General features: G+C 42.3%; 1 protein-coding gene across 4 annotated transcripts in view; it reads right to left on the reverse strand.

Moving 5' to 3' along the window:
- Positions 1 to 2,332: 2,332 nt before the first annotated feature.
- ank2b (ankyrin 2b, neuronal) overlaps positions 2,333 to 15,104 on the reverse strand; it is an 859,694-nt gene continuing 846,922 nt past the window's right edge. For all 4 annotated transcript variants that reach the window (XM_072253201.1, XM_072253200.1, XM_072253199.1 and 1 more), the window contains 2 exons: positions 8,145 to 8,236; positions 2,333 to 4,047 (listed from right to left, as the gene is read on the reverse strand). In XM_072253201.1, the coding sequence (XP_072109302.1) occupies positions 3,864 to 4,047; positions 8,145 to 8,236 (276 nt within the window). In that variant the 3' untranslated portion in view covers positions 2,333 to 3,863. The remainder of the gene's footprint in view (positions 4,048 to 8,144; positions 8,237 to 15,104) is intronic.

Raw genomic sequence — 15,104 nt, forward strand, 5'->3', positions numbered from 1 at the left:
ACAGACTGTAGAGCTTAGCTCTGATACCTTAAACTACATACTGAAGAGCTTAGGCCAGAGACCATAGTCCATTGACATTTGGGCTTAGTCCAAAGACCATAGACTGTAGACCATAGAGCCCAGTCCATGGACATTAAGGCAAAGACCATAGACCACATACCAAAGAGTTTAGGTTGGAGATCATATACCACCAAGCGTAGAGCTTAGGCCAGAGACCAGAGAACACAGACTGTCGGGCTCGGAACGGAGACCATAGACCACAGACCATAGAGCACAGAATGTAGAGTTTATGCCAGTGATCATAGCCTACAGACTGTAGAGCTGAGACCAAAGACCACAGAGCACATACTGTAGAGCTTAGATCAGAGACCATGTACCACAGACTGTGAAGCTTAGGTCAGATATCTGAGTCTACAGACTTTAGAGCTGCGGCCAGAGACCATTGTTCATTGACTGTCGAGCTTAGTCCCGAGACCATAGAGCACAGACCTTAGAGCACAGTACATGGAAATTAGGGCAAAGACCATAGACCACAGACCATAGAGTTTAGGCCAGTGAACATAGCCCAGAGACTGTAGAGCTGAGGCCAAAGACCATAGACTACAGACTGAAGAGCTTAGGCCATAGACCATTGACCACATATTGTAGATCTTAGGTCAGAGAACACATACAACAGACTGTAGAGCTTAAGCCAGATACCTTAGACTACAGACTGTGGAGCTTAGGCCAGAGACCATAGTCAATTGACTGTAGAGATTAGCCCAGAGGTATTGGCCACAGACCGTATAACACAGTCCATGAATATTTGGGCAGAGACCTTAGACCAAAGACAGTAGAGTTTAGGTTCATAGACCACAGAGCATAGAGCGTAGAGCGGGGACCTTAGAACACAAACTCCAGGGCTCAGGACAGAGACCATAGACCACAGAGCATAGAGCAGAGAATGTAGACATTTGGCTTGAGACCATAGACTACAGACAGCAGAGCACAGAACGTACAGCTTAGCTCAGAGACCGCAGATCACAGACTATAGAGTGCGTGGACATAGGGCCATAGACCACAGACCATAGAGTTTAGGCCAGTGATCATAAACACAGACTGTCAAGCTGAGCACAAAGACCATAGACCACAGACTCTGGAGCTTAGGTCAAAGACAATAGACCACAAATTGAAGATCTTAGGTCAGAGCCCACATACACCAGATTGTAGAGCTAAGGCCAGATACCATAGACTACAGATTGTGGAGCTTAGGCCACAGACCATAGTCAATTAACTGTAGACCTTAGTCCAGAGACCATAGACCACAGACTACAGAGCAGAGTCCATGGAGACTAGGCCAGAGACCATAGACCACAGATCGTAGAGTTTAGGCCAGTGATCATAGCCCACAGACTGTAGAGCTTAGTCCAGAGACCATATTCCATTGACTGTAGAGCTTAGACCAGAGACTATAGAGCACAGACTGAAGAGCACAGTCCATGGAGATTAGAGCAAAGACCATAGGCCACATACGTAGAGTTTAGTTTGGATATCATAGACCACAGAGTGTAGAGTGTATGCCGGGGACCTTAGAACACAGACTCTAGGGATCAAGACAGAGACCCTTGACCACAGTCCATAGAGCAGGGAAGGTGGTAATTCGGGTTGAGACCATAAACCACAGACCCCAGAGCACAGAACGTACAGCTTAGCCCAGAGACTATAGATCAAAGACAAAGGAGCACAGTCCATGGACATAAGGACGTAGACAAAAGACCGCAGAGTTTAGTCCAGTGATCATAGCCCACAGACTGTAGAGCTTAGGCCAGGCACTGTAGACCACTCTGCTGTCTGTAGTCTATGGTCTCAAGCCAAATGTCTACATTCTCTGCTCTATGCTCTGTGGTCTATGGTCTCTGTCCTGAGCCCTGGAGTTTGTGTTCTAAGGTCCCCGCCCTACGCTCTATGTTTTTAGGCTACACTGGAACCAGAGGCAGTCAGAAAGATATTTTTTGTTGACCGCTTAATTTATTGTTTAAGTATGCTTAAGAATGCTTGCTTTAAGTATGTTTGAATACACTTAGATTGCTTAATTCATTACATTGTTAGTTTAGTTTCATCATTACAAAATTGTTTGTTTCTGTTGATTTGTCACTAAAGGATTGAATGTATTTTCATCAACTTAGAACTTCATTTTTTGTGGAGAGCGCATCATACATTTCAACCCTACTCCCGTGCTTAGTCTCTCAGTGGTTTTGGTTTGTTTTAAAGTCACTGCTACAGCATAATTTACAAACACAAAAATTGCAATGGGTCGACACAGGAAAAGAAGATAACTTGCATGTAACACTTGTACATTTTATTTTAATTAAATCAGCCATTTTACACATTGCAATTGGTATGTATTTGTTAGTGTTTTAATTTTGCTTCCGTTTATCTTTATCCTAATACATGCCCTCATAGATATCATATACAATATTTGTTATCACCATGGGAACAAGATGCTGATTCATTAAATTAAAATACACTTCTTCTCACAGTTCTGAAGTTCTTTGATTACACAGCAAAAAAATAAAAAGGTATAAACCAAAATGTAATTACAGAGACATCATCTGCGCTGCAATTAACACCACATGGCATAGCCAGAGCAGTTACACATTCTTTTTGTTGTTTTCTTTTAAATCGCCAGTCAGTACAGGTCTTGACACTGACATAACAGAACTGATATTCTGCCTGCACTGATTCAAGGAGTAAATAATAGACTGATTTATTTAACTTGCTGAACACTCAGTGAATATTGTCCTCATTTTGACAAGTTTCTGAACTAGAATAACTTAAAAAAAATTAAAATAAAATCTTATGAATACATTGAGGGTAGACTGGAACAATTAAAATACCACATAATTATCATATTCAGTTCCTTTTTTTTGTTGTTTGACTTCTTATGTTGAGACAGCGAGCTGAAACATTTCCCCATTGCAAAGATGTTTAAACAAGCATATAGATGATTACAACAGCTATAAATACTACATGCATGTACAAAAAGAAGCCAGTCTTGTTATATAATGCTGAAATAACCAAAAGATTCTGTTTGTTGTCTTTGTGTTTTGTTAGGTTCATCTCAATTCCAGTTATCTACAGTGCAGGTGCCAGTAGAAAGTACGAGATCACAGATACAAGACTAATGGGTTGGTGAAAGCAGTGAAGAAAGTTGTGAATTTCTGGAAACAAGTATGGCAGCATGAATGCACATCAAATGGAGCTTGCCACACCCACTCATTAATTCATACTAATGCAATTAATAGTGAAATGTCCAATACAGGTGTTAGCATATTTACTAAGCTCTGTAAATCTTTGAGGGACTGTAAGATTCTTACGTGCGCCGTATTAGGCCTGCACACCCATGTTCTGTTACTATGGCGACATTTAGTCAGACTTAATTCAACAATGAAGAAAGGACCATGTGTTTGGTGGCAACATTGTAGTCAAGGTAGGCAGTGTCTTGGTTTCACAAGCCAAAACACTTCTGCTATTTACACATTTATTTTGGTAAGTCCTTCTGTGACAGAAAATGGGAAGAGGCCTGTGGCTGAAGTATTTTCTAGATATTGACATTGTTGCCAGTAGTTTATTGGAAGCAACTTTAGCATGTTCCTAAAACAGCCAATTCAGGAAGATCTAATGTTCAAACAGTATTAGTCATCCAAGATTTGGATGCCATCTTTGGTCACAAACTTACTTATGCACGGTGAAAGGGTTAATTCAGATCTAAGCTTTCCACACAGTTACGCCAGCATTTTCAGATGGAAATGATAATAATATGATTTTTTCATGTGAGCAAACTGCGTAGTTATAATACAACAGATATGCACAATTTGAGTTATTTAGTTTTCTTCCTGTTTCCAGTCCTCACAACAAAAGCGATCAAGAAGTTGCTGTAGGTCATATTTCAGGTCATCTTTCTGAAGTGCTTCAGGTACGTCCTCCAGCTGTTCTTCATGCACATGCTTCCCTTCCTGATCTTTCACCACAGTCTTCTTCTGTGTGCTGGCTTTACTCATGGTCGCCCTAAGAAAATGGACCAAGGCAAAGGAAAAGACAAAGTGAAGAATTCCAGTCAAGGAGAGAAAAAACTGAAGGAGCAATACAAAAAAAAGCTGAGAACCACAGTAAAAGAAAAGATCAGAGATTTCTAAATGGACACTTTGCTGAGCTTTAAAGACTATTAACACTCAAGCCGGAAACTAACACCACTACTCCAATTGCACAGAAGTTTATTGTAATAAATAATGATAAATATTTAGTCCTATACTTTAGAACTTCAAAAAGAAAAATACAGGATAGAAATTGAAAGGGTCATCTGATTGAAATGGCAAAAATGTGAATTGCAAGTAATGCTTTACTATTTCCCTCGTGATGAACAGACAACTCAAACCATGCCCTGCTACTGAAATAGCAACATAACAATCTGTTGAAAAAACTCAAACACAAGGAAATCTGCAGATGCTCGAAATTCAAGCAACACACACAAAAAATGCTGGTGAACGCAGCAGGCCAGGCAGCATCTATAGGAAGAGGTACAGTCAACGTTTCAGGCTGAGATCCTTCGTCAGGTCTTATCGTCGACAAGTCCTGACGAAGGGCCTCGGCCCGAAACGTCGACTGTACCTCTTCCTAGAGATGCTGCCTGACCTGCTGCGTTCACCAGCATTTTTTTGTGTGCGTTGAAAGAACTTTGTGTATTGAGCAGCCTCTGTGGGAGAAAGGAAAGGCAAGTTCCTTCAGCAGATGGTCTGTTGCTCCAGATTCCAACATCTGTAGTCCCTTGTGTCTCCAGAAATGGCACACCTATTTAAAGCAATTTTTTTAATAGTTCAATAGAAGTAACTAAGCCAGACATATTCTGGTAGCATATGTCTTTTTCTGTAGCTTCACAGTTGTTACTCTGGTTACATCTAAATTGGGAGGGTCCAATATCCTTGCAGGGAATTACAGAGGCATTAGCGAGGAGCTTGTCCAGGTGGATTAGAGGAGGATACTAACAGGGATGACGGTAGAGCAGAGGTGGCTGAAGTTTCTGGGAATAGTTCACAAAATGCAAGATAGATATGTCCCACAGATGAAGTAGTTCTCAAATGGCAGGGCTAGGCAACTGTGGTTGACGAGGGAAGTTAAGGACCGCATAAAAGCAAAGGCAGCAAAAGTGAATGTGAAGTTGGATGATTGGGAAGCTTTTAAAATCCAATAAAAGGCAACTACAAAAGCTGTAAAGAAATGATGGGCAAACTAGCCAATAACATTAAGCAGGATACTATATGTTTTTTTCAGTTATATAAAGAGTAAAACTGAGGTGAGAGTCGATATTGAACCACTGAAAAATGATGCTGGTGAGGTGGTAATGGAGGACAAAAAATGGCAGATGAGCGTTATGGGAACTTTGTGCCTGTCTTCACTCTGGAAGACAACAGCAGTATTCCAGAGGTCCGTGAGTCTCAAGGAGCAAGAGTCAGTGCCATTGCTATTACAAAGGAAAAAGTGATGGATGAACTGAAAGGTCTTAAGGTGGATAAGTCACCTGGACCAGATGGACTACGTCCTAGAGATGTCGCTAAGGAGATAATGGATACATTGGTCATGATCTTTTAAGAATCACTTGACTCTGGCATGGTCCTGGAGGACTGGAAGATTGCCAAATGTCACTCCACTCTTTAAGAAGGGGGGAAGGGAAAAGAAAGGAAATTATAGGCCAGTTAGCCTACCCTCAGAGACTGGGAAAGGGTTGGAGTCTATTATTAAGGATGAGGTTTCAAGGTACTTGGAGACTAATGGGAAATCTTGCCTGACAAATTTGTTGGAGTTTTTTGAGGAAGTAACAAGCAGGGTGGATAAAGGAGAGGCGGTAGGTGTTATTTACTTGGATTTTCAGAAGGCATTTGATAAGGTGCCACACATAAGGCTGCTTAACAAGATAATATCCTATGGCGTTAGAGGAAAGATACTGGCATGGATAGAGGAATGGCTGGCAAGCAGGAAGCAGTGAATGAGAATAAAGGGAGTCTTTTCTGGCTGGCTGCCAATGACTAGTGGTGTTCCTCAGGAGTCAGTATTGGGACCACTACTTTTCACATTGTTTGTCAATAATTTTAGATAGTGGAATTGATGGATTTGTGGCAAAGTTTGTAGATGATATGAAGATAGGTGGAGGGGTAGGTAGTGCTGAGGAAGCAATACAATTGCTGCAGGACTTAGACAAATTGGAAGAATGGGCAAAAACGTGACAGATGGAATACAGTGTTGGGAAATGCATGATAATGTATTTTGGCAAAAGGAACAATAATGCAGACTATTATCTAAATGGGTAAGAAGTTCAAACATCAGAGGTGCAGAAGGATTTAGGAGTCCTCGTGCAAGACTTCCAGAAGGTTAATTTACAGGTTGAGTCTATGATAAAGAAGGTAAATTCAATGTTGGCATTTATTTCAAGGGGAATAGAATATAAAAGCAAGGAGATAAAGCTGAGGCTTTCTAAGACACTAGTCGGGCTGCACGGGGTATTGTCAATGGTTTTGAGCCCCATACCTCAGAGAGAATGTGTTGTCTTTGGAGGGAGTCCAGAGAACGTCCGTGAAGATGATTCAAGTCCATGGGTATATTTAAGGTGGAAAGTGATAGTTTCCTGATCGGTCAAGGCATCAATGGATATGGCAAGAAGGCAGGTGGAGCAGACTCAATGGGCTGAATGGCCTAATTCTGCTCCTATGTTTTACGGTCTTAAGGAAGACACAACAGTCTACAGAAGCAAAAATAAACAAACTGTTGGAGGAACTTAGTGGGTCATGGATCATCGGTGGAAGTATGGATCAATGTTTCAGGTCACAGCCTTGTCTCAAGAGGATATGGGAGAAGGCAGGGAGTGTGCCTGGTAGGGTCAAATACATTTTCTTTAATGTAAACAGCCTGATAGGTAAGTCAGATAAACTTAGAGAGTGGAATATATCATTGCAGTCACAAAATGTGTGTGAAGGGTAGGATTTGGACTTGCGTCTCGATGTTTAAGGATATCAAAATTTCAGGTGTGATAGAGTGGCATGTAAAAGAGGAAGGAAGTCATGCTGCTGATTACTGACAGCATTGCAGGAGTATGTAGAGATGATAATCTGAAAGCATTTTCCAATGAGGACATATGGAATAGAATTTAGAATTAAGAGAGGGGCGATCATATTGCTGGGGTTGGACTTTAGGTCTCCCAGTAGTCCACAGGAATTAGAGAACAAATATTTAAGGCAATCAGAGAAAGATGCAAAAGCAATATGGCTATCGCAATGGAGGAGTTGAACAGCATGGCGACAGTGTACAGGGGATAAGGCAGGGTAGAATTTCTTCAGGATGTTGAAGGTGATTTTTGAGACAATATGTAGATGGTCCTGCCAGAGAAACGTCTATAATTGATGTCATTTTAGCAAATTAAACTGGCCAGTTGATGGAAGTGTCAGTGGACTACAATTCTATATATTTGAAAGTACAGTATTCATGGAAAGGACTAAGTTTAATCCTCAAGTAAGCTCTTTTGATGAAATATGACACATCACTACTCAGAATGTTGCTGTCATTTGATCATGTGGGAAATTCAGAGAGCAAAGAGAGGCCTGAAATATTCTTCACAGGTAATCGTTAGTAAATTAAGAACAAGAAAGGAAAATAATGATGTCCATACTACTCGAAAATAAACAGAAAATTCTGGATTGCATGGATTATCACTATAAACAGCAAACACAGTCATAGTTTATCCAGGACATTAAAAATTTAAGAGTTCATGCATTGCATATGTACTCAGCCTGTAAGGTTTCAAGGACAGGTTACTCAATATTGCAATTATTATTTGACAATGGGTTTTCAGCTGGGTCATGGCAAAATTTCACACCCAAACAATACAAATTTGAAACATGTAAGCAAGATTCAAATAGCTCCATGCAACTTCCGTAAAGTCACTCAAATTAACTGATGCTATACACTGTGTGCATTATGTTAAATGAAAGCACAGTATACCATCCCCCCACCAATACCACTTGGCCACACATCGTAAGACGAAAAGACAGTCCAACTATGTATTAGCTGGTTAGTAAGGCGAATGCAGAAAACACAAGGACAGTGGAGGGTATTCAAACCTTTTAATAACAGATCCATCCTCTTTTACAATCTCTCTCTGAACTACATTTGGAATGTGTACCCTTCCTTGGTTCCCTGCGAAACTAAGAGCCTAGGCAAAATGGAAACAGCACAGACATATAAAACAGCTACTAACAATGATGCATTAATGTGAACAAACTGAAAATAAACAAAAATCCACAATTCTAAAGAAATAAACTAAGTAGATCAAGCAGCATCTGTGGAGTTCTGGTTCAGAGTCTCAAACGGAAATGTTGACTATCTGTTTTCCTCGGGTAACACTTAACTGCGGCTTAATTTTGCTTCCCTACCACCACTGAATTCTTCCTCCAGTTTTCAGACTCCTGTTTTCTCCACTGGACTTCCAGCATTCCCATCACTGAGATGATTTGTGGAAGATTCAATTGCATTGAAGTAAAACTTCTGGCTCTCAGAAGAATTGGGTTGACCACATTGTATTCCAAAAAGAACAGGGGGCAAGGCTTCATCAAGCCTCATGTACAACAAAAGATCCTGGATGCTGTGATAAATCAATGATCTAAACCGTTTTTCATAACTATAAATATTACAGAAAAATATCTTAAATTTATAAATGAAGAAATTGAGAATACAATGCAGGATTTGCTATCTACCTGCTTATTTGCTAGCTACCTGCTCCTGAAATCTTGCCATGTTTTGAAAATAGTGCAGTTCTCAAAATGGGTATAATTACCTTCAGAGGTAAAGAGAGTAAGAGACAAGGAATAAAAAATCAGGTTTGTAATGCCTGTATATGTGGTTAATAAGGGAGATAAGGTGCAAGTATATAGCTGCATGGTATTATGTCAATGTTTCAGAAACTGAAATACATCTTAAAACAAATGAGCACAGCATTGATTCAAGATTTTCAGAAAATAAAGAAATGGAAGAATAAATGAGTTAGATAGCAACATTAATTAAAGAAGCTTTTATTGAGTTGAAGACAGGAATGCCCTTTGAGAAGTCAAACACATAGATGGGAAATAGTGTAAGAGTCCCATACAACTTCAACGAGTATATTGCATATTGTGCACAGCTCCAGTCACCGACCTGCAGGAGATTTATCAACAAGATTGAAAGAGTGCAGTTTGTTGGCACGACTTATAGGGATAGGTTGAATAAGTTAGGACTTTACTCCTCAGTGCATAGGAGATTGGTGGCATCCGTTAGTCTCGCGAGACCATGGATCCGCGCCTGGAAAGTTCTCCAGGGCACAGGCCTGGGCAAGGTTGTATGTAAGACCGGCAGTTGCCCATGCAGCAAGTCTCCCCTCTCCACGACACTGATGTTGTCCAAGGGAAGGGCAAGGTCCGATACAGCTTGGCACCAGTGTCGTCGCAGGAGTTGCCAGAACGAGGTTGAAGGCAACGTTGGACTGCCTTAGGGACTCCAGCTCCGGATTTGTCCTCAGGGTTTACTCCCGAAGCCTTTCCCATGAGTGGGTATGGCCGCAAGGCAGCAGAGGTTTGAAATCAAAGTGTTCCCTCTCTTAGATGGACTGCCTTCCCAAGCTGACGAGCTCCATCCACCCGAAAGTGCATAGGAGAATGAGGGGAGATTTGATAGAGGTGTATAAAATTATTAGGGAATTGATAGGGTAAATGCAAGCAAGTTCTTTTTCCACTGAAGTTGGGTAAGACGAGCACTAGATGGGTTAAGAGTGAACCTGTGCAGCAACCTTGAGCGTCCTATGGACTCAGACCTGAAAGATCCCTCTGATCCTCCACACTACTAAGAGTGTTATCATTAATACTATATTCTGTCATCATATTTGACCTACCAAAGTCAATCACCTCACTCTTATCTCGATTAAACTCCACCTGCCACTTCTCAGCCCATTTTTGCACCCTATCAATGTCCTGCTGTAACCTCTGACAGTCCTCCACACTATCCACGACACCCCCAACCTTTGTGTCATCAGCAAATTTACTAACCCCTCCCTCCACTTCTTCATCCAGGTCATTTATAAAAATCACGAAGAGTACTGGTCCCAGAGCAGATCCCTGAGGCACACCACTGGTCACTGACCTCCATGCAGGATATGACCCGTCTACAACAATTCTTTGCCTTCTGTGGGCAAGCCAGTTCTGGATCCACAAAGCAATTTCCCCTTGGATCTCATGACTCCTTACTTTCTCAATATGCCTTGCATGTGGTACCTTGTCAAATGCCTTGCTGAAATCCACACACACATCTACTGCTCTACCTTCATCAATGTGTTTAGTCACATCCTCAAAAAATTAGATGTCTATCCACGGCCTCCTCTACTGTAAAGATGAAGCCACACCCAGGTTGGAGGAACAAAACCTTATATTCCGTCTGGGTAGCCTCCAACCTGATGGCATGAACATTGACATCTCTAACTTCCGCTAATGCCCCACCTCCCCCTCGTACCTCATCCGTTATTTATTTATATACACACATTCTCTCTCCCTCTCTCCTTTTTCTCCCTCTGTCCCTCTGACTATACCTCTTGCCCATCTTCTAAGTTTTCCCCCCCCCTCCCCCTTTTTCTTCTCCCTGGGCCTCCTGTCCTATGATCCTCTCATATCCCTTTTGCCAATCACCCGTCCAGCTCTTGGCTTCATCTCTCCCCCTCTTGTCTTCTCCTATCATTTTGGATCTCCCCCTCCCCCTTTCAAATCTCTTACTAGCTCTTCCTTCAGTTAGTCCTGACGAAGGGCCTCAGCCCGAAATGTCGACTGTACCTCTTCATGGAGATGCTGTCTGGCCTGCTGCGTTCACCAGCAACTTTCATATATGTTGCCCCAACATATCAATGCAGCTATAAAGAAGGCAAGACAGCGACTGTACTTCATTAGAAGTCTGAAGAGATATGGCATGTCAACAAATGCACTCAAAAACTTCGATAGATGTACCATGGACAGCATTCTGACAGGCTGCTTCACTGTCTGGTATGGAGGGGCTACTGCACAGGACCGAAAGAAGCTGCGGAGGGTTGTTAGTTTAGTGAGCTCCATCTTGAGTACTAGCCTACAAAGTACCCAGGACATCTTCAAGGAGCGGTGACTCAGAAAGGCAGCATCCATTATTAAGGACCTCTAACACCAGGGCATGCCCTTTTCTCACTGTTACCATCAGGTAGGAGGTACAGAAGCCTGAAGGCACATACTCAGCGATTCAGGAACAGCTTCTTCCCCTCTGTCATCTGATTCCTAAATGGACATTGAACCCGTGAACACTACTTCACTTTTTTAATATATATTATTTTTGTTTTTTGCATAATTCTTAACCTATTCAATATACATATACTGTAATTTTCTTCTTCTTCTATATTATGTATTGCATCAAACTGCTGCTGCTAAGTTAACAAATTTCACGTCACATCCCGGTGATAATAAACCTGATTCTGATTCTGAAGTTTAGGTCGATACATTGATGGAATGGGTATGGAATTCTATGGTCCAGGTGCAGGTTGATGGGACTAGGCAGATTAATACTTTGACACAGACTAGATGGGCTGAAAGGCTGTTTCTGTGTTCTATGACTATGAAATAGACTTAAGAAAGGAAAATGAAGAACAGTAATAAATGGCATTGATATTGTATAAGTTAATTCAGAGAAGTGTGAAGTAATGTAGCTTGGCGGAAAGAATTAGTAGAGACAATAGACACTAAATAACACAATTTTAAAGGGCATTCTGGAACAGAAAGACCTTTGTATTTTTCTGCATAAATTCTTGAAAGTGGTAATGTGTGTGTTTAGAGAGTGCTTAGTGAAACACATTCTCCTTGCATGGAGTACAAAAGCATCAGGCTATGCTGTACTTGTAATGCACTGGGACATTGACTGAGTCACAACTATTGTGCCCAGCACATCTACAGTTATGAACCTCCCATGATTCAGGACATTTACAAAGACAGGTGTGAGAAGGATCAGCCCAACCACAAACTGTTCCAGCTGCTACCATTCGGGAAACAGTATAAAAGCCAGGACCAACAGGCTCCGGGACAGCTTCTTCCACCAGGCCATCAGACTGATTAACCCATGCTGATTGGAATGTATCTCTATGTTACATTGACTGTTCTATTTATTATAAATTACTATGATTGCACATTGCACATTTAGATGGAGATGTAACGTAAAGATTTTTACTCCTCATGTTTGTGAAGGATGTAAGAAATAAAGTCAATTCAATTCAGCTCAATTCTTTTCCATTCTGAGGCCTGCTGAGTTCCTCCAGCATTTTGTGTGTGTTGCTTGGATTTCCAGCATCTGCAGATTTTCTCGTTTACTATAATAACCAATTTTGATTAAAGGCTTTAGTGAGCATGTGAAGACCTTGTAGACGATGTGCATTATGTTAAATTTTGTAAAATATTGGAGGAATGTCTGAACATTCAAAATGACAATTTAACTCTTTGTGACAAGTCTGGCCTACCTGGGAAGTTTAAAGCCTGGGTATATCAACATGGCATTCTTCCCAGAATCCTGTGGCCCCTCCTTGTCTATGCAGTTCCGATCTCGACAGTCGAAGTCTTAGAGAGGAGGGTTAGCAACCACCTCAGGAAATGGCTGGGGCTGTCAAAGAGCCTGAGCAGCATCGCACTCTATGGACACCACAACAAACCACAACTGCCGTTCAAATCCTTGGAGGAAGAATTCAAGGTAACAAGAGCCAGAGAAGTGCTACAGTATAGGGACTCAAGTGACCCGAAGGTGGCTAGAGCAGGGATTCAAGTAAGTACTGGCAGGAAGTGGAGGGCAGAGGAAGCTGTTCAGGAGGCAGAGGCGAGGCTGCATCACAGGAGGCTGGTGGGAGTGGTCACACAAGGCCGAGCTGGGCTAGGATCCTTTCCAACTCCCCAAATGGACACCAGAGGGAAGGAAAGGCGTCCTCTAGTTCAGGAGGAGGTGAGAGCAGTAGTGGAGGAGATGAGAGCCTGCAAGGCGGTGGGAATGAAGCAACAGGGAGCTTGGACAAGATGGGAGAAGGTGGTTGAGAGGAAAGTGACCTGGGCTGATCTTTGGAAAGCCGAACCACACTGCATCCAATTTCTCATCCAGGCAGTGTACGATGTGCTTCCAAGCCCATCAAACCTGCACACATGGGGCAAGACAGAGTCATCTGCATACCCACTGTGCTCCAAGCGAGGAACCCTGGAGCACATCCTCAGCGGCTGTGCAAGGGCACTTGGTGAGGGACGGTACAGGTGGAGGCATGATCAGGTCCTGAAGACCATCGCCGAAGCCGTCAGCACAGGAGTTGAGTGGGCGAAGCGGTCCCGACCCTCCAAGCAGACCATTGTCTTTGTCAGAGCTGGGGAGCAGCCAATACCTGCCAAAAGAACATCTGCAGGCATTCTGACCTCTGCAAGGGACTGGCAGTTGTTGGTGGACCTCGAAGGGCAGCTGAAGTTCCCCAACCATATCGCAGCCACCACCCTGCGACCAGACATTGTCCTGGTGTCTACTAAGCAAGTGGAGCTGCTGGAGCTGACAGTCCCATGGGAAGATAGCTTGGAAGAGGCCTTTGAAAGGAAGCTCTCCAAGTACGCAGGACTGGTCAGCAACTGTCAGCAGGCTGGATGGAGAGCGAGGTGCCTCCCAGTGGAGGTTGGTTGTAGGGGCTTCGTAGCCCATTCTTTAGTTAGAGCCTCCAGCATTTTGGGCATCGAGGGAGAGAGGAAGAGGAGATCCATCCGCAGTCCCACCGATGCGGCAGAGAGGGCCTCAAGATGGCTGTGGCTCAAAAGAGGGGAGCCATGGAGTCATTAGTAGCTAGCCATCTGGACACAAACTGGGGTCTGATCAGCCCCGGCTGAGTCACCTGGAGGAGGTTGTATGATGTTGAAAGACCCGAAACACCCAATGATTCCAGGAACATCACTGAAGATGTGTCCAGAAGCATCAATAGATGTATATACACAGGAATGTCTGAACATTCAAAATGACAATTTAACTCTTTGTGAGGTCACAGCATGTAGAGTGCCTGTACAAGGTGAAGACTGTAGGTTTGTTAATTTTGTTGATAGCAGGTGGATTCTTTCTTCATCTCAGGCACCATTAACATGAGGATGCCTGTCAATGTGTCAATGTCTATTGGTTACTGAGAGCTCGGTTGGATTCTTTCTCAGCGCCTGTCAAATTGGTTTATTTGATTATTTGCTTTCAGTCTTATTGCTTTATGTAATATTAATGTTCTTTTATAGCTAAGGAAACATTAATTACAACATTGGTGGACTGATGGATAAGGAGTGACCATTAAAGTGTCTAATTTATTTATGAGGGCATGTTGAACACTGTGTTAACGAACATGCATTGTTTGAGTGAAAGAAACCAGGCTCAATTAATGGCATGATGGCATGACAACAAAAGATCAAAGAGTTTGTCTGTCTCTGTACGTTGCTCTACGTTTATGGAACCCATATTTATTGGGGTATCTTTCTCTGGGTTCTTTGGACTGCCTAGGACCTGGGGTGGTTTTATGAGTGAGTTGGAATTTGGTGTTCCCTCGACAACAGTGCCAATCAAGTGGTGATCAAGAATCATGAGCACTGAAATCTTTGCGACTTACCATGTGTATTTTGTGTGGATTATTTGTGCTTTCAATTTTATGGTAATGAGTTAGGCTTATGTTACTTTGTCATGCTTATATGCTTATTACCACATCACCTGGACACTCGAGTAGTTTCGGTCTGATCAACTTAGCCCATTATGTGGTGCAAAAAAGACTTACGTGAATGGTTTCAGGGATGAGTGATTTCAACTAAAATGTTAGAATGGAGAGGCTGGGCCGAGTATCCTTGAAGCAAAAGAAATGAGAGGCAATTTGATAGCAACGTATAAAACTATCATTGGTTTAGATTTTGGTTAATAGAAACCATGTTAATAAAGAGGTCAAAGACAGAGGAGTGCACATTTAGGAACTTGAGCAAAGGTGGATCTCTGTAATGCCCTGTTTAAGATTTCTGCTGCTA

Source organism: Mobula birostris, chromosome 3 (genome assembly GCF_030028105.1).
Source record: "Mobula birostris isolate sMobBir1 chromosome 3, sMobBir1.hap1, whole genome shotgun sequence".
NCBI lineage: Eukaryota > Metazoa > Chordata > Chondrichthyes > Myliobatiformes > Myliobatidae > Mobula > Mobula birostris.